Source organism: Myotis daubentonii, chromosome 18, assembly GCF_963259705.1.
Source record: "Myotis daubentonii chromosome 18, mMyoDau2.1, whole genome shotgun sequence".
Lineage (NCBI taxonomy): Eukaryota > Metazoa > Chordata > Mammalia > Chiroptera > Vespertilionidae > Myotis > Myotis daubentonii.
Genome location: NC_081857.1, coordinates 1,415,004 through 1,441,699, shown reverse-complemented (window position 1 = coordinate 1,441,699; position 26,696 = coordinate 1,415,004). Strand labels below are relative to the sequence as shown.

The window sequence follows — 26,696 nt, the reverse complement described above, 5'->3', positions numbered from 1 at the left end:
CATGCCCCAGTAAAGGGCTTTATGTGTTCACCGTCCGGAGCTAACGAACAGCTTCCTGTCCAGCTTCCCCTAAAGCCGGGGCGGAAGCAGGCCACCCCCCTCTGTCTCGCTCCAGGGGCCCACCCCCGGGGCAGGTCTCAGCTTGGAAGCAGCAGATCGGGAGACAGGAGGTGGCACCCCCACAGCCCCCCATCATTTCAACCTTGGCCTAACCAAGGTCCACCACCCAACTCAGAACAGCTTCCCTCGGAGGGGGAGAGGGTCCCGGCCCCCTGCGCCCAGCGCTCACCCGGATCCGGCGCATGGCAGCCACGATCTCCACTCTGCTGTTGGGCCGCGGCACGTCCAGGCTCCCGACGTACTGTGGGGAGAAGAGGGAGGTGAGAACGCATGTGAGTGTCCCAGCCACAGCCTGCGAGCCTGGGGAGGCAACCCAGCTCATCTCCCCATTTCACAAGAGTCATGGACACCTCGTCCAGCTGTGTGTATAACAGGCCAATGAACAACTTCCTGCTTCCTGTTCACCTGCTCGTCACCGGGGATGCAGCGAGCGTGGACGTGACTGCAGGTCCGACCAGCTGGCCTTTCTGCGCGCCGACTCCTCACGGGGGGCCGGGACCCCGTCAAGCACGCCAGTGTCTCCCTCACAGACCTGCCTGCACACATTAAAGCCTCAACAACAACCAGAAGGAAGGAAGGGGCGTGTTTTCTTAGTGAATGGCCGATCCCTGAGCGAGCCCCAGGGGCCTCAGGGAACACACACGCTTGAAGGAAGTAACTGGAGGGAGGAATGGACTAATATCTTATTAAGATGTTTGCCTGATTGTAAGGCTGGTGTTTAATATCGGAACAACTCCTCACTGTGCACTATTCAAACAACCCAGGAATGTGTGGAGGAAAAGGACAGAGGCCTGGTCCCAGCCTGACGCACAGCTCTGTGCTGACGGACGGACGGACGGACGGACACATGCAGGTGCGCGAGGTTCGCTGCGGGAGAGGCCCACGCAGCTGGGCTGCACGCCAGGCACAGCTGGGCACCCAGCGACCCTGGGCCGTGCCTCCCACGCAGTCCTCTGAACTTGGCCGGAGTAACTGCGGGCCATCCAAGCCAGGAGGCGTTTCCTGTGGTTACCGGAGCACGGTTCTCGCTGGAATGGGGAGCTGAGGCTGGCCCAGCGAGCAGGGTTTTAGATCCTAAACGGCACAGGATTTCCCGGGCACTGCCACAGCGTGTGCTAACACACGGGAGCACAGAGCCGAGCGGCCCATGGGGAGCGGTGAGCACACTGGTCTGCGGGGCGTGAGCAGCTGGCGACCGCTCAGGTACACGAAGCCCCCAGGTCTCAGGGCGTCAGATCGAACTGTGGTGGGCACTGCCCCGCTGAGCTCCGCCTGGGCCCCGCAGTGTGTCACATGTCAGTGGCTGCACAGCCAGGAAGGACGAGGCCGGGCTCATGACTGCGCGCCCTCAAAGGCCCTCCCACCCGGCACCTGCATGCTCCTGGACGCTCACCTGACGGTCCTCCCTGAACCCGGAGCAGTCAGGACGAGCTGGGCAACAGGCCTTCAACCCCTGTTCCCTCACCCATCACCTGAGTGCCAGGACCTCAGGACCCAGCAAGGTCACGTTACATGTGGCGCCTAGGGAAGGTGCTCCCTCCTGGCAAGAACATGGCCAAACACATGTGTGATCATCCCTGGCTGGCCATGCTGCACAGGTCCAAGCACACACCTGACTGGAATCCTCCCAGAATGAGCACATGTCCACCCACCGTGGCTAGGAGAACCCGCCTGCGGAAGACAGGAGGCAGCCTGGGTGCGGCCAGGGGTCCAGCACCAGTCATCCCCCACCTGTCGTCAGCCCCCACCTGTACAGTCAGCCCCCACCTGCACAGCCAGCCCCCACCTATACAGTCAGCCCTCACCTATACAGTCGGCCCCCACCTGCATAGTCGGCTACCACCTGCACAGTCCGAATGGAGTCCCTTAGCTCATCTGACTGGTATCAAAGTGCTGGACTGGACCCAGCAGGAGGACCTGCAATTCCTGGCTTACGCCGAGCAGAGCTTCCTGCTGGTGACTGAACCGCCGGCCACTTAACTCTGTGAGACTTCGTGGGGCTCTGTGCTGCCTTCAGGAGGCCCCGCTGGGAGGAACTGCAGGGCCTCTACTGACATCTCCTCAGAGCTTCTGGGGAAGGGGGAGGCCTGCAGAACACTGGGGCCTCTTCTCCAGCATCTGGAAGGAAATGGCTGGGCGGAACCTGCCACAATGCTGGGGACCCCTGGGAGGGGATCTGGTCAGTCTACCTGTGGCTCCACCTCCAGGGGAGCCACCTAACTGCACATGACTCTCAGCCTCTGGCGGCCTCGGCCCCCAGCCAGAGTCAGACCTCGTGGGGCTGTTTGCATGTTCTTGCTCCCACCTTGTGTTCTGGAGCCTGACTTCTGAAGGCAACGATAAGCAGAATCGTAGTGTCTCCTGGTACATAAATCACAACAGGAAAGCAGCCAGGCATCCCCGCGTGACAGTCCCCCAAATCGTCACCACCTGGACCTGTCAGACTCCTGCCGCCCTCCGCGGGGAGAGGCCAGGGGAGAGCTCAGTGTGAGGCAGAGCCCAGTGCTCCAGTGGCTCTGCTTCCCCTCACGTGGGCGCAGCTGCAGCGCAGACACGGCTCCTTCAAAACCAAACAGGAAGTCTGGACAAGCAGTGGCTGCAAATAATGGACAACTCAAGGGGGACTATAACTGTGACGGTCAGTGTTGGCTCAGCTGTCACAACGCACCACCCTAAGCAAGAGGCCATGATGGGAGACTGGGAGGAGCGTGTGTGGGAACTCTGTCCTCGCCACCCAATGTTCCACAACCCAAACGTCGCTCTAAAAAATAAAGGTCATTCACTGAAACAACCCTGAGGCACTGGCATGAGCCAGAGGCATAGGCAGCACTCAGCCCACATGCAGCTCACCCACCCCACCCCCCCAGCAGCTGAGCAACAGCCAAGCGCTCGCCCGGATCCTGGAGGGGGGACCCCAGGGCCAGGACAGCCAGGGTAGGTGAAAGTGAGGCCGCAATCCCAACGGGAGGTGTCACAGAGGGAGCCCCATTGGAAGCACACACCACCCAGCTCCTTGGAAGCCCGTTTGCACAGACAGACAGGAGGCCCCATGGACAGCACAGGGCCACGGCCTCCTGGGGCGAAAGGAGACCACAGTGGGTGCAGCGTAGAGGTCCTGCATCTCTGCTCCCCACTGTCCGTGTCTCTCTGAAAACACACCAGGAACAGGCATGGGCCCTCCCAGCACGGACGCAGGAGGGCTCAGCACTCAGTGGACGACAGGCCAGCTCCTGGCTCCCTGTCCAGACCTCCCCACTTCCGCCCGCATTCTCACCGCCTCTCCCTTCAGGTCCACACAGGCCTGGTTTCTATCCTGCACCCTCCAGACCCTGTCACATTCCTTGGTCTCCTGCCACACTGGGTCCTCTCTCCAAAAACACAGACAAGCTGGCAGAAACCTAGCACCCTGCTCATACCTAGCGCCCCGCTCACACCTAGTGCCCTGCTCACACCTAGCACCCCTCTCACACCTAGTGCCCTGCTCACACCTAGCACCCCGCTCACACCTAGCGCCCTGCTAGCACCCTACTCACACCTAGCGCCCCGCTCACACCTAGCGCCCTGAGTGTACCAGAAATCACCAGCCAGGATTGGCGTCTGTTACTCCCTGACGACCTGCTGCCCTGAGAGGTGCTGAAACCCTGGATCACGGAGCAGAGATCTCCAAGCTGAAAGGAATGGCAGGAGCCATGTCCGAGGTTACATCACAGAACACTAATAAGAATGTGACAAGTGTTTGACAGCCGGGCGTCCGGCCAGGGCTTACAGTGCTCACCGTCCTGTCCTGACCCACCCAAGGCTCTCATGCGGGTTCCCTCCCAGCACCCAAGGTCGGGCCCGGGAGGCTGGCCAGCAGGTGGGGCTGGGCACAGAGCTGAGGAACGAGGACCTGCGACCTGCGGCCTGCGGTTAAGTGCCCGTGCCCGCGCTGTGACGGGACGTGCCCGCTGCAGGACTACTGCAGGTCCCAGCGGCAGAGTGGCCCTGAGCTGGGTCCTGAGTGGGACCTGGGGGAACGTTCTCCCTCATTTAGCATTGAGCAAAGCAGCCTGGAGCGCAGCAGCAGGGCCCGTTCCAGGCCCACGCTCAGCAGTGACCTTCCCCAAATGCCCCGGGAGGGGAACGCGGCGGGCGCCCCACACCCACTGTGAGGGCGCTGCCCCTGGAGCCACTCCAGTGCCCAGGTGTGCCTGTGCGGGAGGGCAGTGGGGACTTACAGGGGTGTCCTTAGCCCCGACTGCAGCCCGCCTGCAGCTGCAGGGCAGGCTCCCCACGCACCCGCGCACCCGGAAGGCTTCCGAAATGCTCCACATGCAGCTGCCGGGACTGACGGGGGTCTGAGAGGAAGGAGCCCGTACAGCCCCCACGGCCCCTGCAGGAGGAGTGCCAGCACCGGCTCACTGTGTCTACTGGTCAGGGGCTGCTCGGAAGTGCCCACACAACACTGACACACGATGTTTGTGGCAGCGTCACACGTAATAGCCCCACAGAGAAACACCGCCACATCCATGGAGGGTGGGTGGCGGCAGGAAAGTTGGTGTGTCACACCGTGTCACACATCAGGCAGCAAGGGAGCCGGACCTGGGGACTGTGCTGAGGGGAGGAGCTGCGTGCGATGGGACCCATGGCCCAGGACCACCCAGAACAGGCAAACCCAGCGACACAGAGGTGGCTGGGTGTCCGGGGGTCAGAGCAGGGACTGCTAATGGCACGGGCTTTCCTCACGGATGACGGCAATGCTCTGCCACCCATCGGGTCACGGCCGCACCACGGGGCGAAGGTGCTGAGAGGCACCGAACGGCACACACGGAACAGTGAACGGCCCGGTGTGCGAACTGCATCTCAATAAGCCTGATTGTGCATTTAAATAACCACCCCCTTCGGTTTGCCACGGACAAGACAGTAGAATGGCAACCAAACTGGGTTCTGCCGCGCCCTCCTCCAGCGAGGCTGCCTCGGCTCCCGGCCGCTCAGCTCGCTCCCGGCCTCCTGCGCTGCTGGCTGTACTGGTGCACGAATTCACCAGAGAAACAAGGAGGGGGGGAGGAGGGGGGGCTGGCTCTGAGTCTTCATGCAGGTCCCAGAAGAGACACTTCCCTCCGCAGACATGCATGTCCTGCACTGTAGCAGCACGGCCCCCCCTCAGAGTCCCTGCTCCGAGGCAGCAACATGAATGTGAAGCTCTTTCTGCATCGTGTGGACCCAGACACAGTCCAAACACCACCCCATCTGGGATGCCCGGGAGCCACGCTCATAGGTGACCCCAAAACAGAAACAGCACCAATCTCCCAGGCCAGAATTTTTAAAGACATGTACACACACAGAGAGAGACACACACACAGAGACACACAGGGACACACAGAAACACACACAGAGACCCACAGAGACACACACACACACACACACACACACAGAGACACACGCAGAGACACACAGAGACACACACAGAGACACTCAGAGACACACACAGACACACAGGGACACACAGAGACACACACACAGAGACACACAGGGAGACACACAGAGACACACACAGAGACACACAGGAGAGACACACATACACACAGGGAGGCACATACAGAGACACACACACAGAGAGACACACAGACACACAGGGAGACTCACACAGAGACACACACACACAAACACACACATAGAGACACAGAGACACACAGGAAGACACACAGGGAGGCACATACAGGAGACACACACATACACATAGGGAGGCACATACAGAGAAACACACACACAAATATACACAGAGACACACAGGGAGACACATACAGAGAGACACAGACACACAGAGAGACAGGGACACATACAGACACACAGGGAGGCGCACACAGAGACACACACAAACACACACATAGAGATACACACAGAGACACACACAGACCCTGGCACTGCCCAGCACCATCCTGGCACCGCCCGACTCCCATAGCCTTCTCTCTGCACATACAGCTCTTCTCACCTTTAGAGTCAAAGGGTACGAGAGACAAAGCCTCACCATTCTCCTCAGAGGCATCTCGAGTGCCACCAGCTATGCCAAGTGTCGCCGTAAGTGCCCTGGCACAAGGAGGGGCAACTCAAAAGAGAAACCAAGGGGAGAGGAAGAGTGGCGCCCTGAGGACCAGGGGCCGAGAGGGAGGCCCAGCGCCTGGGTGCCAGCGGGCCCTGAGCAGCAAGCAGAGCGGAAGGCCATTCCTCTCAGCCAGCCACCACTCTGCTCTCTGTGGAAACCTGTGTGAAGCAGACACCGCAGGCACGCCTTTTGTCACCATGAGCTGAGGGAGTCACAGCACAATGGGTGCTATCACGATGCCTGCTCTCACAATGAACTGTCACCATGCGCACTAACACAGTGAACTCTCTCATGATGCACACTCTCACAATGTGCGCTCTCACAATGCACACTCTCACAATGTGCGTTCTCACAATGCACAGTCACAATGCGCGCTCTCACAATGTGTGCTCTCAATGCACAGTCACAATGCACAGTCACAATGCGCGCTGTCACAATGTGCGCTCTCACAATGCACACTCTCACAATGCACACTCTCACAATGTGCGCTCTCACAATGCACAGTCACAATGAGCGCTCACAATGTGCGCTCTCACAATGCACAGTCACAATGCGCTCTCACAATGTGCGCTCTCACAATGCACAGTCACAATGCACACTGTCACAATGCGTGCTCTCACAATGCACACTGTCACAATGCGCGCTCTAACAATGCACAGTCACAATGCGTGCTCTCACAATGCACAGTCACAATGTGCGCTCTCACAATGCAGTCACAATGTGCGCTCTCACAATGCACAGTCACAATGCGCGCTGTCACAATGTGCGCTCTCACAATGCACAGTCACAATGCGCGCTCACAATGTGTGCTCTCACAATGCACAGTCACAATGTGCGCTGTCACAATGTGCGCTCTCACAATGCACAGTCACAATGCGCGCTCACAATGTGCGCTCTCACAATGCACAGTCACAATGCGCGCTCACAATGTGTGCTCTCAAAATGCACAGTCACAATGCGCGCTCTCACAATGCACACTCACAATGTGCGCAGTCACAATGCGCGCTCTCACAAAGTGCGCTCTCACAATGCACAGTCAAAATGCGTGCTCACAATGTGCGCTCTCACAATGCACAGTCACAATGCGCGCTCACAATGTGTGCTCTCACAATGCACAGTCACAATGCGCGCTCTCACAATGCACACTCACAATGTGTGCAGTCACAATGCGCGCTCTCACAAAGTGCACTCTCACAATGCACACTCTCACAATGTGCGCTCTCACAATGTGCGCTCTCACAATGTGCGCTCTCACAATGTGCGCTCTCACAATGCGTGCTCTCACAATGCACACTGTCACAAAGCGCGCTCTCACAATGCACACTGTCACAAAGCGCGCTCTCACAATGCACACTGTCACAATGCGCGCTCTCACAATGTGCGCTCTCACAATGCATAGTCACAATGTGCGCTCTCACAATGCACAGTCACAATGCACACAAACACGATGCACACTCTCACAATGCACACTCTCACAATGTGCGCTCTCACAATGTGTGCTCTCACAATGCACAGTCACAATGCGCGCTGTCACAATGCACACTCTCACAATGCACACTCTCACAAAGTGCACACTCACAATGCACAGTCACAATGCGCGCTCACAATGTGCGCTCTCACAATGCACAGTCACAATGTGCGCTCTCACAATGCACAGTCACAATGCACACAAACACGATGCACACTCTCACAATGCACACTCTCACAATGTGCGCTCTCACAATGCAGTCACAATGTGCGCTCTCACAATGTGTGCTCTCACAATGTGCGCTCTCACAATGCAGTCACAATGTGCGCTCTCACAATGCACGCTCTCACAATGCACAGTCACAATGCGCGCTCTAACAATGCACACTGTCACAATGCGCGCTCTCACAATGCACAGTCACAATGTGCGCTCTAACAATGTGCGCTCTCACAATGCACAGTCATAATGTGCGCTCTCACAATGTGCGCTCTCACAATGCACGCTCTCACAATGTGCGCTCTCACAATGCGCTCTCACACAATGCGCGCTCTCACAATGCACAGTCACAATGCACGCTCTCACAATGCGCGCTCTCACAATGTGCGCTCTCACAATGCGCGCTCTCACAATGCACAGTCACAATGCGCAGTCACAATGCGCGCTGTCACAATGTGTGCTCTCACAATGCACAGTCACAATGCGTGCTCTCACAATGCACACTGTCACAATGTGCGCTCTCACAATGTGTGCTCTCACAATGCACTGTCACAATGCGTGCTCTCACAATGCACACTGTCACAATGTGCGCTCTCACAATGCGCAGTCACAATGCGCTCTCACAATGTGTGCTCTCACAATGCATGCTCTCACAATGCACTGTCACAATGCGCGCCCTCACTGCACACAGTCACAATGCGTGCTCTCACTGCACACTGTCACAATGCGCGCTCTCACAATGCTCAGTCACAATGTGCGCTCTCACAATGTGTGCACTCACAATGCACAGTCACAATGCGTGCTCTCACAATGCACACTGTCACAATGCGTGCTCTCACAATGCACACTGTCACAATGTGCGCTCTCACAATGCGCAGTCACAATGTGCGCTCTCACAATGTGTGCTCTCACAATGCACGCTCTCACAATGCACACTGTCACAATGCGTGCTCTCACAATGCACACTGTCACAATGTGCGCTCTCACAATGCGCAGTCACAATGTGCGCTCTCACAATGTGTGCTCTCACAATGCGCGCTCTCACAATGCACTGTCACAATGCGCGCTCTCACAATGTGCACTCTCACAATGCGCGCTCTCACAATGTGTGCTCTCACAATGTGCGCTCTCACAATGCGCACTCTCACAATGTGCGCTCTCACAATGCGCGCTCTCACAATGCGCGCTCTCACAATGCGCGCTCTCACAATGCGCGCTCTCACAATGCGCGCTCTCACAATGTGCGCTCTCACAATGCGCAGTCACAATGTGCGCTCTCACAATGTGCGCTCTCACAATGTGTGCTCTCACAATGTGTGCTCTCACAATGTGCGCTCTCACAATGCGCAGTCACAATGCACAGTCACAATGCGCGCTGTCACAATGTGCGCTCTCACAATGCACAGTCACAATGCGCGCTCACAATGTGTGCTCTCACAATGCACAGTCACAATGCGCGCTCTCACAATGCACACTCACAATGTGCGCAGTCACAATGCGCGCTCTCACAAAGTGCACTCTCACAATGCACACTCTCACAATGCGCGCTCTCACAATGTGCGCTCTCACAATGTGCGCTCTCACAATGTGCGCTCTCACAATGTGTGCTCTCACAATGCGTGCTCTCACAATGCACACTGTCACAAAGCGCGCTCTCACAATGCACACTGTCACAATGCGCGCTCTCACAATGTGCGCTCTCACAATGCATAGTCACAATGTGCGCTCTCACAATGCACAGTCACAATGCACACAAACACGATGCACACTCTCACAATGCACACTCTCACAATGTGCGCTCTCACAATGTGTGCTCTCACAATGCACAGTCACAATGCGCGCTGTCACAATGCACACTCTCACAATGCACACTCTCACAAAGTGCACACTCACAATGCACAGTCACAATGCGCGCTCACAATGTGCGCTCTCACAATGCACAGTCACAATGTGCGCTCTCACAATGCACAGTCACAATGCACACAAACACGATGCACACTCTCACAATGCACACTCTCACAATGTGCGCTCTCACAATGCAGTCACAATGTGCGCTCTCACAATGTGTGCTCTCACAATGTGCGCTCTCACAATGCAGTCACAATGTGCGCTCTCACAATGCACGCTCTCACAATGCACAGTCACAATGCGCGCTCTAACAATGCACACTGTCACAATGCGCGCTCTCACAATGCACAGTCACAATGTGCGCTCTAACAATGTGCGCTCTCACAATGCACAGTCATAATGTGCGCTCTCACAATGTGCGCTCTCACAATGCACGCTCTCACAATGTGCGCTCTCACAATGCGCTCTCACACAATGCGCGCTCTCACAATGCACAGTCACAATGCACGCTCTCACAATGCGCGCTCTCACAATGTGCGCTCTCACAATGCGCGCTCTCACAATGCACAGTCACAATGCGCAGTCACAATGCGCGCTGTCACAATGTGTGCTCTCACAATGCACAGTCACAATGCGTGCTCTCACAATGCACACTGTCACAATGTGCGCTCTCACAATGTGTGCTCTCACAATGCACTGTCACAATGCGTGCTCTCACAATGCACACTGTCACAATGTGCGCTCTCACAATGCGCAGTCACAATGCGCTCTCACAATGTGTGCTCTCACAATGCATGCTCTCACAATGCACTGTCACAATGCGCGCCCTCACTGCACACAGTCACAATGCGTGCTCTCACTGCACACTGTCACAATGCGCGCTCTCACAATGCTCAGTCACAATGTGCGCTCTCACAATGTGTGCACTCACAATGCACAGTCACAATGCGTGCTCTCACAATGCACACTGTCACAATGCGTGCTCTCACAATGCACACTGTCACAATGTGCGCTCTCACAATGCGCAGTCACAATGTGCGCTCTCACAATGTGTGCTCTCACAATGCACGCTCTCACAATGCACACTGTCACAATGCGTGCTCTCACAATGCACACTGTCACAATGTGCGCTCTCACAATGCGCAGTCACAATGTGCGCTCTCACAATGTGTGCTCTCACAATGCGCGCTCTCACAATGCACTGTCACAATGCGCGCTCTCACAATGTGCACTCTCACAATGCGCACTCTCACAATGTGTGCTCTCACAATGTGCGCTCTCACAATGTGCACTCTCACAATGCGCACTCTCACAATGTGCGCTCTCACAATGTGCGCTCTCACAATGTGCACTCTCACAATGCGCACTCTCACAATGTGCGCTCTCACAATGCGCGCTCTCACAAAGCGCGCTCTCACAATGCACACTGTCACAATGCGCGCTCTCACAATGTGCGCTCTCACAATGCATAGTCACAATGTGCGCTCTCACAATGCACAGTCACAATGCACACAAACACGATGCACACTCTCACAATGCACACTCTCACAATGTGCGCTCTCACAATGTGTGCTCTCACAATGCACAGTCACAATGCGCGCTGTCACAATGCACACTCTCACAATGCACACTCTCACAAAGTGCACACTCACAATGCACAGTCACAATGCGCGCTCACAATGTGCGCTCTCACAATGCACAGTCACAATGTGCGCTCTCACAATGCACAGTCACAATGCACACAAACACGATGCACACTCTCACAATGCACACTCTCACAATGTGCGCTCTCACAATGCAGTCACAATGTGCGCTCTCACAATGTGTGCTCTCACAATGTGCGCTCTCACAATGCAGTCACAATGTGCGCTCTCACAATGCACGCTCTCACAATGCACAGTCACAATGCGCGCTCTAACAATGCACACTGTCACAATGCGCGCTCTCACAATGCACAGTCACAATGTGCGCTCTAACAATGTGCGCTCTCACAATGCACAGTCATAATGTGCGCTCTCACAATGTGCGCTCTCACAATGCACGCTCTCACAATGTGCGCTCTCACAATGCGCTCTCACACAATGCGCGCTCTCACAATGCACAGTCACAATGCACGCTCTCACAATGCGCGCTCTCACAATGTGCGCTCTCACAATGCGCGCTCTCACAATGCACAGTCACAATGCGCAGTCACAATGCGCGCTGTCACAATGTGTGCTCTCACAATGCACAGTCACAATGCGTGCTCTCACAATGCACACTGTCACAATGTGCGCTCTCACAATGTGTGCTCTCACAATGCACTGTCACAATGCGTGCTCTCACAATGCACACTGTCACAATGTGCGCTCTCACAATGCGCAGTCACAATGCGCTCTCACAATGTGTGCTCTCACAATGCATGCTCTCACAATGCACTGTCACAATGCGCGCCCTCACTGCACACAGTCACAATGCGTGCTCTCACTGCACACTGTCACAATGCGCGCTCTCACAATGCTCAGTCACAATGTGCGCTCTCACAATGTGTGCACTCACAATGCACAGTCACAATGCGTGCTCTCACAATGCACACTGTCACAATGCGTGCTCTCACAATGCACACTGTCACAATGTGCGCTCTCACAATGCGCAGTCACAATGTGCGCTCTCACAATGTGTGCTCTCACAATGCACGCTCTCACAATGCACACTGTCACAATGCGTGCTCTCACAATGCACACTGTCACAATGTGCGCTCTCACAATGCGCAGTCACAATGTGCGCTCTCACAATGTGTGCTCTCACAATGCGCGCTCTCACAATGCACTGTCACAATGCGCGCTCTCACAATGTGCACTCTCACAATGCGCGCTCTCACAATGTGTGCTCTCACAATGTGCGCTCTCACAATGCGCACTCTCACAATGTGCGCTCTCACAATGCGCGCTCTCACAATGCGCGCTCTCACAATGCGCGCTCTCACAATGCGCGCTCTCACAATGCGCGCTCTCACAATGTGCGCTCTCACAATGCGCAGTCACAATGTGCGCTCTCACAATGTGCGCTCTCACAATGTGTGCTCTCACAATGTGTGCTCTCACAATGTGCGCTCTCACAATGCGCAGTCACAATGCACAGTCACAATGCGCGCTGTCACAATGTGCGCTCTCACAATGCACAGTCACAATGCGCGCTCACAATGTGTGCTCTCACAATGCACAGTCACAATGCGCGCTCTCACAATGCACACTCACAATGTGCGCAGTCACAATGCGCGCTCTCACAAAGTGCACTCTCACAATGCACACTCTCACAATGCGCGCTCTCACAATGTGCGCTCTCACAATGTGCGCTCTCACAATGTGCGCTCTCACAATGTGTGCTCTCACAATGCGTGCTCTCACAATGCACACTGTCACAAAGCGCGCTCTCACAATGCACACTGTCACAATGCGCGCTCTCACAATGTGCGCTCTCACAATGCATAGTCACAATGTGCGCTCTCACAATGCACAGTCACAATGCACACAAACACGATGCACACTCTCACAATGCACACTCTCACAATGTGCGCTCTCACAATGTGTGCTCTCACAATGCACAGTCACAATGCGCGCTGTCACAATGCACACTCTCACAATGCACACTCTCACAAAGTGCACACTCACAATGCACAGTCACAATGCGCGCTCACAATGTGCGCTCTCACAATGCACAGTCACAATGTGCGCTCTCACAATGCACAGTCACAATGCACACAAACACGATGCACACTCTCACAATGCACACTCTCACAATGTGCGCTCTCACAATGCAGTCACAATGTGCGCTCTCACAATGTGTGCTCTCACAATGTGCGCTCTCACAATGCAGTCACAATGTGCGCTCTCACAATGCACGCTCTCACAATGCACAGTCACAATGCGCGCTCTAACAATGCACACTGTCACAATGCGCGCTCTCACAATGCACAGTCACAATGTGCGCTCTAACAATGTGCGCTCTCACAATGCACAGTCATAATGTGCGCTCTCACAATGTGCGCTCTCACAATGCACGCTCTCACAATGTGCGCTCTCACAATGCGCTCTCACACAATGCGCGCTCTCACAATGCACAGTCACAATGCACGCTCTCACAATGCGCGCTCTCACAATGTGCGCTCTCACAATGCGCGCTCTCACAATGCACAGTCACAATGCGCAGTCACAATGCGCGCTGTCACAATGTGTGCTCTCACAATGCACAGTCACAATGCGTGCTCTCACAATGCACACTGTCACAATGTGCGCTCTCACAATGTGTGCTCTCACAATGCACTGTCACAATGCGTGCTCTCACAATGCACACTGTCACAATGTGCGCTCTCACAATGCGCAGTCACAATGCGCTCTCACAATGTGTGCTCTCACAATGCATGCTCTCACAATGCACTGTCACAATGCGCGCCCTCACTGCACACAGTCACAATGCGTGCTCTCACTGCACACTGTCACAATGCGCGCTCTCACAATGCTCAGTCACAATGTGCGCTCTCACAATGTGTGCACTCACAATGCACAGTCACAATGCGTGCTCTCACAATGCACACTGTCACAATGCGTGCTCTCACAATGCACACTGTCACAATGTGCGCTCTCACAATGCGCAGTCACAATGTGCGCTCTCACAATGTGTGCTCTCACAATGCACGCTCTCACAATGCACACTGTCACAATGCGTGCTCTCACAATGCACACTGTCACAATGTGCGCTCTCACAATGCGCAGTCACAATGTGCGCTCTCACAATGTGTGCTCTCACAATGCGCGCTCTCACAATGCACTGTCACAATGCGCGCTCTCACAATGTGCACTCTCACAATGCGCACTCTCACAATGTGTGCTCTCACAATGTGCGCTCTCACAATGTGCACTCTCACAATGCGCACTCTCACAATGTGCGCTCTCACAATGCGCGCTCTCACAATGCGCGCTCTCACAATGCGCGCTCTCACAATGTGCGCTCTCACAATGCGCAGTCACAATGTGCGCTCTCACAATGTGCGCTCTCACAATGTGTGCTCTCACAATGTGTGCTCTCACAATGTGCGCTCTCACAATGCGCAGTCACAATGTGCGCTCTCAATGCGCAGTCACAATGTGTGCTCTCACAATGTGTGCTCTCACAATGCACACTGTCTCTCTGAGGGCAACAACGCAGACAGACTGGCTGTGAACAGACCTTGAGGCCAAGGTGGTCTCTGGGGCCTCTCCCTCACAGTGGTCCCCTCCCGCCTCCCAGCACACTGCACCCCGCCCTCCCCTTCCCACTTCCGATGGCTCCCCCATAATCCCCGCGGCTCCCCGCACTCTCCCCACAGCTCCCCTCACTCCCTGGAGTTCCCCCCACTCCCCACACAGCTCACCCCCTTCCCCACACGCCTGACTAAGGGGACACACTGGCCCATGTTGGGACATGAGTGCCAGCAGATGCCCTCACTCCCTGGCTGGCCAGATGGCACACAGGAGCCTTCAGGGCATCGCATGGAAACCAAAGTCCTCAAAGGCTCCCTGGCCACCAGTTTTCCTCACTGAGTCAGATCAGTAGAACGGTGCCCGGGGACAGAGATTCTTTTAAGAGCCTGCAAATCATGCATGGATGCTCCATCCGCTGTGCCCAGGGCCCGCGGTGGGCATGTCAGAGCCTGGACCACAGACTCTTGGAAGGGGGTGCGGGTGGAGGGAAAGGACCTGGGCTCCGAGCCTGGGTTCTTGTTCTCTCCACAGAGGCACAGTGAGGAGAGTGGCACAGTGCCTGCAATGGAGGCACTCACTTCTCCTCCCGGCTCTGGTCCCCATCAGCTGGGTCTCCCACAGCAGAGCTGTCGGTTATGTCTGATTCCTGGGCTCCCTGAGTCCCGTAACCAGATGCAGCCACTGGACCCAAGCACCCAGCGCAAGGCCTGGCCTATCAGATGTTTAACTGGTGGCAGCTCTTCTGTGTGCGGGGTGTGAGGGGAGCCCTGGGGAGAGTGGGAGGAGCCGTGGGCAGAGTGGGAGGAGCTGTGGGCAGAGTGGGAGGAGCTGTGAGCAGAGTGGGTGGAGCCGTGGGCAGAGTTGGAGGAGCCGTGGGGAGAGTCGGGGGAGCTGCAGTGGTTCAGCCAGAACCGGGAGATGTTATCCAGCTATTACCACCCAGGCAGCCCGGCCTCCGCCCCCACCATTACCAGCTGCCTGACACCCCCCAGGGGCCCACCCAGTCCTAATCATTCTCTCCATCGCAAAACATTGCCATGATTTTTCAGACACAGTGATCGGGGAAGCTAAAGGAAAGGAAGTCTGACAATTAAGTCACAGCAACAATCGCTGTCACCCAAAGGTGGAGGGAGGGGTAAGACGAGCCACAAGGACAAAGAAGGCCCGTCAGCAAGGAGAGCCCGCAGGTGGCCAGGGAGGGAGGCAGAGCAGGGAGCCAGGCTGTGGAGACAGTTCCTGGGGGAAGACGCGAGCCTGGAGGTTCCTCCGCGGCCTCTCGGGCCCACGTGGCTGCAGTGACAGGACACGGCCGTGCAAAGGCACACACTCTGCTCAGGGTCGCTCGGTGGCTGCAGGGGAAGGTGAGACCGCGGCACGGGTGCCATGGCTTCCAAGCCAATGCTCTGAGGTACGCGGTGACAGTCACACGGTTCAGCCGGCAGCCCAGACCCAGCGCCGTCCCGGTGAGCCATCAGGGTGAGCCGTCCAGGTGAGCCGTCCCGGTGAGCCGTCAGGGTGAGCCGTCAGGGTGAGCCGTCCCGGTGAGCCGTCCCGGTGAGCCGTCAGGGTGAGCCGTCCGGGTGAGCCGTCCGGGTGAGCCGTCCCGGTGAGCCATCAGGGTGAGCCGTCCCGGTGAGCCGTCCCGGTGAGCCGTCAGGGTGAGCCGTCCCGGTGAGCCGTCCCGGTGAGCCATCAGGGTGAGCCGTCCCGGTGAGCCGTCCCGGTGAGCCGTCAGGGTGAGCCGTCCCAGTGAGCCGTCCCGGTGAGCCGTCCCGGTGAGCCATCAGGGTGAGCCGTCCCGGTGAGCCGTCCCGGTGAGCCGTCAGGGTGAGCCGTCCGGGTGAGCCGTCCCGGTGAGCCGTCCCGGTGAGCCGTCAGGGTGAGCCGTCCCGGTGAGCCGTCAGGGTGAGCCGTCCGGGTGAGCCGTCCCGGTGAGCCATCAGGGTGAGCCGTCCGGGTGAGCCGTCCCGGTGAGCCGTCCCGGTGAGCCGTCAGGGTGAGCCGTCCCGGTGAGCCGTCAGGGTGAGCCGTCCGGGTGAGCCGTCAGGGTGAGCCGTCCCGGTGAGCCGTCCCGGTGCGCTCCCTGTGTGGGTGCCCCTCCCCTCACTGGGGACCAGACTGTGCGGCTGTAAGGGGTGCGGAGGCCAGAGGAGCAGCAGGCAGACTGCACCAGAGCTCCGCTCCCCTCCTGCACTTTCCACTCCCAGGCCAGAGAGAGCAGCCGCACAGGAGGGGCGGCGTGGCAGCTCCAGTGAACGAGGGGCCTGGTTTGGATTGATGGTCTGGAGGCCTTGAGTGAGTACAGAGGAGCCGGTGAGGGAGAAGGAAGGGGCCCGGGACGGGGGGGGGGGGGGGGGGGGGGGCCCTGGGAGGGTGCGGGGGAGGGAGCGGAGAAAAGCTTTGGGAAACCAGGGAGCCTGGGGCGCTCTCGCCTCCCGTCCTGAGACACCGGCAAAGCCGCAGGGTCTGTGTCTGTCAGAGGTTTTCCAAGGCAGAGTGGCGTCTCCATCAGGATTGTTCCTCCCACGTGCACAGTCCCAGCAGGCGCTGTCGGCTCAGGTCCTCAGACGCCGGCTGGCCGGCAGGGGCACTGCCCCTCCCCCAGAGCCAAGGAGGAAGAAGACCACAAGGCCACGTCCACTCCCAGCCAGGCGACCACACAGGGCACACATCTCAACGGCACCTCTGTCAGCCCAGAGGCAACCAGGGGTGGGGTGCTGCCACTCATCTGAGCCGCGGCCTCTGCGAAGCTCGCCTTCCGCACACGCTCCTGACCATGCGGTTCTCGATGGAGCAGGGTGGGTGCGGCCGCTGAGCCCGCCAGAGCACTTACTGGTAGATGCAGTCTCGAGGGCCGGCCACCCGGTGCCGGGAGCGTCCCCTCTCAGCACCGGAAGGAAGTGGAAGGAAGTGCCACATCGTGGGAACCCAGTCCTGGGCCAGCCCCCTGGCGGGTGGCCCTGGGCGCAGTGCCCCTCCCTCCACCTGGTGGCCTCACCTGCGACAGGTGACTCCTGACTTCCTGACTTCCGGGGCGGCAGGGGAGGGCGGCCCTGCCAGGAGCACAGGCTCCCCTGTGGTGACAGCAAAGGGAGGGACATCCCAGGCAGGAGCCCGGCCAGACCCGGTCCCGACAGGGCTCTGGGACACGCTGGACCTGGCACTCAGCCACCACCTCCCCCCTACCCCCTCACCGTCTGCCCAGGACAGACCGGGCCAGGAGGGAATGGAACTGCTCGGCATCACCAATCCCTAACGGCCTCACGTAAATATCAGCACCTGTGTTTCTGGGCCAAGTCCAAGAGCTGTGCCCGTCACCACAAAGTCATCCTCTTGGGCCGCCCTTCCCACATTTATAAACCAAACCAAAGGAAAGCACCCCTCACCCCACGGACACCCTGCCCGCCAGCTTCCTCAGGGGAGGGCAGGCGTCCTCACTCTTCCTAGATGCCAGGGCACTTCTGCTCAAAGGCAGCTGAGCTCTGGCTGGTGTGGCTCAGTGGATGGAGTGTCAGCCCACGGACTGAAGGGTCCCGGGTTCGATTCCTGTCAAGGGCACATGCCCAGGTTGTGAGCTCGATCTCCAGTGAGGGGTGTGCAGGAGGCAGCCGACCAATGATTCTCTCTCATCATTGATGTTTCTCTCTCTCTCCCTCTCCCTTCCTCTCTGAAATCAATAAAAACATATTTTAAAAAGTAAAAAAAAAAAAGGCAGCTGAGAGGCAATTAAAGAAAAAGAAAGGCACAAAAACAACCCTCTTACGGTTCTTTCACCAACGTGCCTCCTCCAACTTTGGCAAATCACCGGGCATCACCTTTCCCCAGGTCTCAGCCCACAGGCCAGGCCAGGCCGAGAGCAGGGGCGACAGTGCCCCCCCCCCAGGCACGCAGGCGCCCCGTCCAGGCCCCTCTGGATGCAGGGCTGGCTCTCCCTAAGGATGAGGCCGCCTGTCTTCGGTGTCCAAGCCCAGGGCGGTGCTGTGGGGGAGGGTCATGATGTAGGACCCGGTAGAATCAGCACCATAAACTGTAACTCTGAGTGAAGGGCCCCACGCGATGGGCGTGTGCATGCTGTGTCCTGCCCGAGTCACCTCTCGGACCGTCCCCTCTCCTGAGCAGCATCCGACCGCTCGCTCCAGCCGCAGCACGACACGCCCTGAAGGCCTGCAACTCCGGGTGACGTCACCTCACAGCCCGGCTGGCTGCAGGGTTCCCACTCGCTCACAGGGCAGCTTTCCCTAGACTCCGACCTCAGGACCCCTCCACAGCCCCCGCCCTGTGACAGTCACACACGCAGGGAGCTCAAGATGAAGCGTCTGGGGATAATTTTTTTAATGTTGAGACTTCCCCCTTCAAAAGAAAATCAATTTATAATATTCCATTTTATAGGAAAATTTAAGTAGCATCAAATGGCACGTGGCCCACCAAATGCACAACGTCCAGGCGGGAAGAGGCCTTTGCCGATCTGGAAAGCAGGGCTGCCTCTTGGTCACTGTTGGTCTCGAAAGGCAGTTGCCCTCCCCGAGTTCCCACAGAGGTCGGCGTGTCCCGCCACCCACATGCTGTGCGCGGCCCCGATGGAGACAGTAACTGCCAGGGGACAAAGCAAACCTGGCCTGCCGCTCCCGCCAGACCTGGCCGGGCCCTTGGGGAGGTAGAAGGCTCTGCGTCTCAGAGTCCAAGCAAACGCCAGGGCCCCTCGCGGTCACAGCCCCGGTCCGGGGCTTTGGACCCACTCTTCCTGCCCCCGAGCCTGGAAACGCCCCAGGACGAGTGAGGCCGTCCTCTCCCCTCGATGCTCAGAGGTGTCCTTCCCCGCGCAGAGGAGAGTCAAAGGCCTTTGCAGACGCTCGGCCTGCGCACTGTCCCGGCGGGGCCTGCGGCCTGGCCAGCCCCACCAGCTGTCACTCAGCCAGCAGGCACTGCCACCGAGGACGTGAAAGCTAGAGCCACCCGCGGTCTGAGAGCTAACGCACATGTGGACAGACGGCGCTCCAACGCGATGCCATGCTGGGCTCACGGCGGGCTGGGTCACGCCCACGAAGGGCAGGCGGCACAGAAGGACTCACTCCGGACTCCGGTGCAGCTCCAAGGAGACAGGACCGGAGGCTGGGAAGCTGCTGGGGCTGGCACCTGAACGCAGCCAGAGCGAGGGCACGGCCCTCTGGCTGCTTAGCCACGCGCGTCCTCGTGCCTGCGACTTAAGGGTTTGCGGAGCAAACTGACCAGGTTTCCATGGCAGCTTGGTGGATGGTGGGTGGGAGGGGGAAGATGGCAGCCCAGTGAGAGGTGAGAAGGACCAGAACCAGAGCCACAAAACCAGGGATGGGACACCTGAGAGGCAGACATCAGATGCAGCCAATCAGAGGGCGACTTCCTCTGACCTTTCATCCCTCCCACTCCTCCCCCACTGGCTCGGCCACTGTGCCTGCTATGACTCACTCCTGAGTTGTTTAATTAGCACAAATGTTGTCTTGACAGCTGTCACCTGTGCTTTATCCCATTTAATTGAATTCCGAAGGTGTCCTAACTCATTAACTGAACTCATTTTCTCTCCTGTTGGAATAGGGACAATTTTCTGACAATGTCTTTCCGTCCTTCCCTCCTCTGTCCAGCTCATCTGACCTCAACTCCCGGGGCAGGAGCCAAGCTGATTCTGTTCCACTTCCCTCGGTGAATGCCGTCTACTCCCAGCCACAGGAATAAGACGAGAGGAGCCTGCGGACAGGGCTTCCTGTGGCTGAGCAGCTGGGTGCAGCGGAGGAAACGTGGGAACGAGGGGGGCGCGCCTTCTCCCTGCAGGCAGAGGCCACAGACCTCCTCAGTGGTGTTTATGTAACAGCCAACCAAATGTTGAAGACCAGCCACAGCAATGCTAATAACATGCATCACCAGAAGCTAAAACTGAACAGATGAACCTATCACAAAAAGAGATAGAAGAATAAGCATCAATAGCTTACACTGCTGCCAGGTTATAAAAAGGGAAAGATTATTCCAAAATCGCACAAAATATCGCACTTTCAGAACAATAACCCGGGAGAATGCTAGGACCCCATGAAAGACTTCCAGGGAAAACTACAGCCGGCCGCCGGCTCTGGCCCAGGGGGAGCAGGAGGGTGGAGCCCGCCGGAATCGGTTCTTTCCGAGGAAGTGTGCCTGCAGCTGACCAGGTTCAGGAGCGAGAGGTCTATGTGGCAAGTGAGGAAATTAACAAATGCAGGGCACCCAGTGCACAAGGCCCTGCCTTCGCAATCGGTTCCATCCGTGTCTAAGCTCAGGCGGCAAGAACACGGAGTCACTGGCAGCAGTGAGCACGCTGGAGAAGGTCGAGGCAAACGGTGGCCAGAGCTGAACTCGGAGCTGAGGCTGGGGACCCCAGGTCTCGGCCAGCGTGTGACGTCATGACATCCCGGCCACTCCTATCACTGCGTCTTGTTGACATCAACGTTTCAATCTGGAGCCGAGTCTAAGGAGGCCACAGAGGACACGCAGGAAAGGCCACAGCCAGAGAGAACAGCCAGAGCAAACAGGAGCCGCCCAGGCAGGAGAGCGGGAACCCTGGCAAGAGGAGAGCCCTGTGCCAGGAAGCAGGCTGCATGGGACGGCGTCTGGGACCTGCGTCCGGCCCAGGGCAGTGGGTGTGGAGGCGACCAGGGCCGGGGGAGTGGGTGTGGAGGCGACCAGGGTCGGGGCGGTCAGTGTGGAGGCGACCAGGGCCAGGGCGGTCGGTGTGGAGGCGACCAGGGCTGGGACAGTCAGTGTGGAGGTGACCAGGGCCGGGGCGGTCGGTGTGGAGGTGACCAGGGCCGGGACAGTCAGTGTGGAGGTGACCAGGGCCGGGGCGGTCGGTGTGGAGGCGACCAGGACCGGGACAGTCAGTGTGGAGGTGACCAGGGCCGGGGCGGTCAGTGTGGAGGAGACCAGGCCAGGGCGGTCGGTGTGGAGGTGACCAGGGCCGGGGCGGTCGGTGTGGAGGTGACCAGGGCCGGGACAGTCAGTGTGGAGACGACGCTCCGGTCCAGGCCGCCGTCCACCGGAGCATCTTCCCGCGTCCGGTTCAGAGCACCTCACCCACCAAACCCCCTGTGGCTTCCACAAGCTGAGACGTTGAACAACTGTTAGAATTAGAACCCACGGCCCTGCTCTCACCTAATCAGACGATTCTGCCCAAAGGCAAGTCTGTGTCCATGACCCTGAGGCTCCCGCTTCTCTCCGTCAAGGCCACGTGGCTCCGATCCGATGAGGTGGAGAGAGAAGGACCGACTGCTCAGCCCACCCTGATCTCTCCGAAGTCAGTCTCCCCTCAGAGGTGTCCTGCAAGTCCCCTGCCTGGAGCCACGGTGACCACCTGCTCTCCAGGGTACTTCACTTTCCCCGAGTCCCAAGCGTCACTTCCCACTGAAGGAGCAGCGCTCGGGTGCTGCCCCCAGGACCTGGCCATCAGGGTGCGCGGCCTGCCCCTCCCAGGATGCCCCTCCACTTCCCACAGCCCTGCCTGTGATCAGGTGTCCGCCAACCCTGCACGCACACCCTGGGGCCAGAGTGACTAGACACACACGTGCCACGGCCACCAAACTCAATTTCTCCGTGGTCACAAAGGAGGACATTGGGCAGCTGCCAGCTTTCAAAGTATTTTCACACGTTACTCATCCGATTCCGGTAATGAGCCCACAGCACAGCAGACAGCATTGTTGCCTGTTTCCCCGGGGAGACCCGAGGACACAGCCCAACCGCCTGCAGTTGCACAGAGCTCCGCGAGGAAGCCGAGGCCAGGCCCCCGGGGGCCTGACACGGAGCCCAGGGCGCCCAGGAGGCCCCTGAAAGGGCTGTTCTGTGAGGCTGGACGGCAGCTAAGGCACATCAATCCGCCTCCCAGGGAAGTGTCCCTCAGGGACACGGTCCTCGGGGTCAGCCTGCTTACAGTCTGTCACCACGAGAAGTCACAGTGCTCTCGTGAAGACCCGAAGGTCTCCCGGGCACCCACCGTCCTACTGTGCCTCCCCTGTCAGAATCAGCAGCCTTTGAGGGAGGCATCTGCATTCAGAGCCAGCCCCTCCGACCAAGGCCTCTTGCATCCGCACACTGAGCATAGAGCAGGCATCAGACAGTCAGTCAAATACAAAATGCACACCCACCCTCCCCCACTGGTCCCACAGAGGTCTGAAGAGAACCCTCTGGCTGCAGAATACCTGAGAAATCAGGACAGCATTTCCGCTTCACTCACGACTAAGTCTTTCTCCCAAACTGGTGCCCTTAAGCCTCCATTCCCTCGATCTGCAGAGGGATGGACGGGGCTAAGTCTGTGGACGGACACCTGGGCCCCATCCAGGACGTTTCATCGCGAGGCCCCGCGTGAGTCCTGAGAAGCAGGGTCGTTCTTCACATCCCCGGTCACTGAGCAGAACCTTGGCGACCTGGGCGTGTGCAGGTGCTGGGCTCACTCACGGAACCCGCGTGGCACGGCCCCGGGAAGCTGACCGTGGAGCCCGGGCAAAGACTGTGGACTAGACCCTCCTCCTGCTCGGTGAGAGGGGACCCTGATGGCCACCGCCCGCCCTGGACAGCGCTGCACCGGACGCAGCCCAGAGAGGCGGCGGCACACCACCCGGCCGCCCTCCTGCTTCAGGAGGCGGCGCCACCTGAGAAGCAGAGCAGGAAGGGGACCCTCCGCCCGGCAGCGCGGCTGCTGAGCAACGAGTGCCCATGAGATGCCAAGCACCACCACTGATCTGCTGGAGAAATAAAAACTCACTCAACACCCATCTGTTACCAAGCACCGTGGCCTGGATGGAAGGAAGACCTGGGTTCGAATCCTGCGGAGACCCTGGACCAGACCTGCAGCAAGAGACCAGCGCCGCCGTCAACCGCCGCCGTGCAGCCCCTAGACCAGGCCTCCGGGCGTAGCAGGCGCTGCTCTGTGTTGCAGGACACGGACAGCGTGAAGAAAGCTGCAGGGTCTAGCCCCGCGTCTTCCTAGAACAACCCGTCCACAGCAGCTCAGCCCTCTAGGAGAGCATATATTTTGCCTGAGGAATGTGTTGCGTGCGTTCGTTCCTGTGCAGTGGATCTGGAATGTCTACGGGGAGCACACATCAAACCACAGGCAGTGCCTGCGTGGCATTCCGTCCGCTGCGCTGTGAGGCCCCTGAGCCGGCGGGCATGACGGGGGACAGGGCTGCAGGGCCAGAGCCGGACCGGGCTGGAGGCGTTGTTTCTAGGGCAGTGAGTGTCTGCCCTGGGCCAGCAGAGGCTCGCCAAGGACAGGCCGGTGGACGAAAGTGTCTCCCGACCCCGGGCCTCTGGCCTCAGGAGGGCCCGCAGGGGTGTGTCCGCCGGAAAGGACTGTGCACTCTGCCCGCTCAGCAGAGCTCGGGACAGCCCAGAGGGCGTGTCTGGGCGCGCCGGCTGGACAAACAGAAGCAGACGTGGAAAGAGGCCACGGCAGGCAGGAGGCGGGCGCAGGAGAGCATGCGTGTGCTTGCGGCAGGGACGGGGCCTGAGCAGAGTGAAGGGCAAAATCAAGCCGGATGTTACCAGCCAAACAGGAGGCGCCTACGGCTGGGAAAGAGGCCCACGGCCTGGTCAGACCCACCCCAAGTGACTAACCGGCCCCCGCGGACCCGCGGACGGGAGCCCAGGCTGCCTGGCTCAGGAGTGCTTCGGTGTAAACGGATTCCTGCAGATAATACAGGGAGGTGAGGGGTGAAGGGAGAACAAGGTTTCCCTCGCAGTTCGTATGCTACGTTGTATCAGTTAAATCACCTCACCAACAGCAGGAAGTCAGTCTCTATGTTGTCAATAAAGAGAAAAGAGAAAGAATAAAGAATAAAGAGACGGGAGATGGGAAAATCTACCCCTTTCAAAGAAAGGAGATTACAAATAACTTCAGTTTGGAATATAAACACTTTCTGAGGAGCTTTCATTTAGGGATATTGGGTAGTGAAGAAAATGGTCAATATTTAAAATAACATTGAATATTCTTTTCTGGTATGATGAACTTTTTGTAAGTATGTACAGGAATGAATATTTCATGGTTAGAATGAAATCAAAGAACAGCTTCTTGAGTGGACGGACTAAGAGTTGAACTGAGTATGTCCCAGGAGACCATCAACAGTAACAAATGCCCAGAACACCCAGATGCATGGAAATACAGTGCGGACGAAGCCCACTGCAGCCTGGGGGAGGCGGGCCTCAGACAGACCCCCGCCTGCTCTCCCTCCCAGCGACCTGAAGAGCTGGGCCCGCCCGCCCGGCTGCCTCCTCTGGCTGATCCCACAGGGAGACGATGCTGCTCTAGGAAGCGCATGAGGGTGCAGCCACCAGCACCTCTATCTCCCCAAATGCCGGTTACAACGAGCTACCAGCCAACTCTTCAGGGACTTGTCACATCCAGACAAGTGGCTCTCAGCTGGGGTCCCAGGAGCCCTGACCCTCCGCACAGGCCCACGGGCCCGAGGCGACCTGCGAGGGCCTATTCTGCGCGGCTCGCGGCGGAGAGGCCGGAGCTCTCGCTAGGTTTCTTGGGCCCATGACTCAAAAGAACACAGCATCTCCCAGCAAGAGCTCTGGCTGGTCCGGCTGGACACCCCCAGCTTAACCCGCTCCCCTGCACAGCCTGGACACGCCGCAGCGCTCAGCACCTACGGAGCCAACGGGAAAACAGCAATCGGCTAATACGTCCACGCAAGACGCGATGGTCTCGTAGGCAGGGCTGACCACGCACGCAGAGCGCACGCAGTCGTAACGAAGTCAGAGGCGCACCCCAGACCAAGCGCTGAGCACCGCCCGTCCGTCCCTCCCGACGACACACAGTGAGCAGGACAGCAGGATGGGCGGGCCCAGGAGGCATGGGAAAGGTGCCCTGACTCGTGTGGGGAAGGAAAGCAGAGGGACACGTGGGCCGGTCAGTCCTCGGGTGGTAAGAGGCCCTGGCCGCTAAGGCCCGTGTTCACATGCACGCGCACACGTGTGCCCCACAGGCAGCCTTCCCTGCACAGAACCTTCCAGAAGGGCTGGAAGGATGTGCCCAGGGGCCCCTCACTAGGACGGGCCCTCTCGCTGCAGCCTCCAAGGTGAGTTCAGGCACCAGCCCCATCTAGTCCAGGAGCTGGAGATGCCCACACAGGCCTGAGAGGCCAGGAGGAGGGGCCAGCATCCTGGCGAGGGCAGCAGGGGTCCCCGACATCCCCTCAAGCGAGAGGATGGGCACAAGGCCCGGAGTCCTACCTCCCTGTCAGAGGAAGAGCATTCACGGCACGTTTCCCGGCGAGAATTCATCCGTTAAAATGAGTGGCTCCCAAGAAGTGGGCACTCACATGTCAGACGCAGGCGGCAGCAGCAAAGCCACACGCATCGAGTCCTGCGCCCACGTCCACCGGATCACGAGGGCGCGTGGGAACCTGCGGGAATGGGTGGCCAGCGATGCAAACAGCAAAATGCAGCATGTGAGCTCCTGGCCCGGGGTGCAGGCCAGCGCTTCCTGACGACGGGGTTCTGCCCTTGAACTGGAAGTGCTGCCCGCAGGGCACTCCCCGCCCCGCCCGCTGCCTGGGGCCGTGGTGTAGATGCCCGTAACTGAACAATGAACCCGTTTCCCTCTCATGCAGACATTGGAACAAAGGCTGCCTCTTGTTCCAAAGCTGAAGAAATACCTGCTCCCCTCAAAGACCACAGGCCTACCCGCTCAGGATGCTGTGGGAAGGAAGGTCTGGGGAAGGTGTCCTGTTACAGGGATGCGGGGGTG

The 26,696-nt window shown here is 58.3% G+C and overlaps 1 protein-coding gene across 4 annotated transcripts in view; it reads right to left on the bottom strand.

Annotated features, from left to right (window-relative positions):
- Window positions 1-26,696, bottom strand: part of LOC132221064 (carboxyl-terminal PDZ ligand of neuronal nitric oxide synthase protein-like) — a 126,168-nt gene that overhangs the window by 78,382 nt on the left and 21,090 nt on the right. For 2 of the 4 annotated variants that reach the window (XM_059674987.1, XM_059674988.1), the window contains exon 2: window positions 290-361. The exons of the other annotated variants lie outside the window; for them this stretch is intronic. In XM_059674987.1, coding sequence (XP_059530970.1) covers window positions 290-361 — 72 coding nt within the window. The remainder of the gene's footprint in view (window positions 1-289; window positions 362-26,696) is intronic. 4 annotated transcript variants of the gene reach the window in all.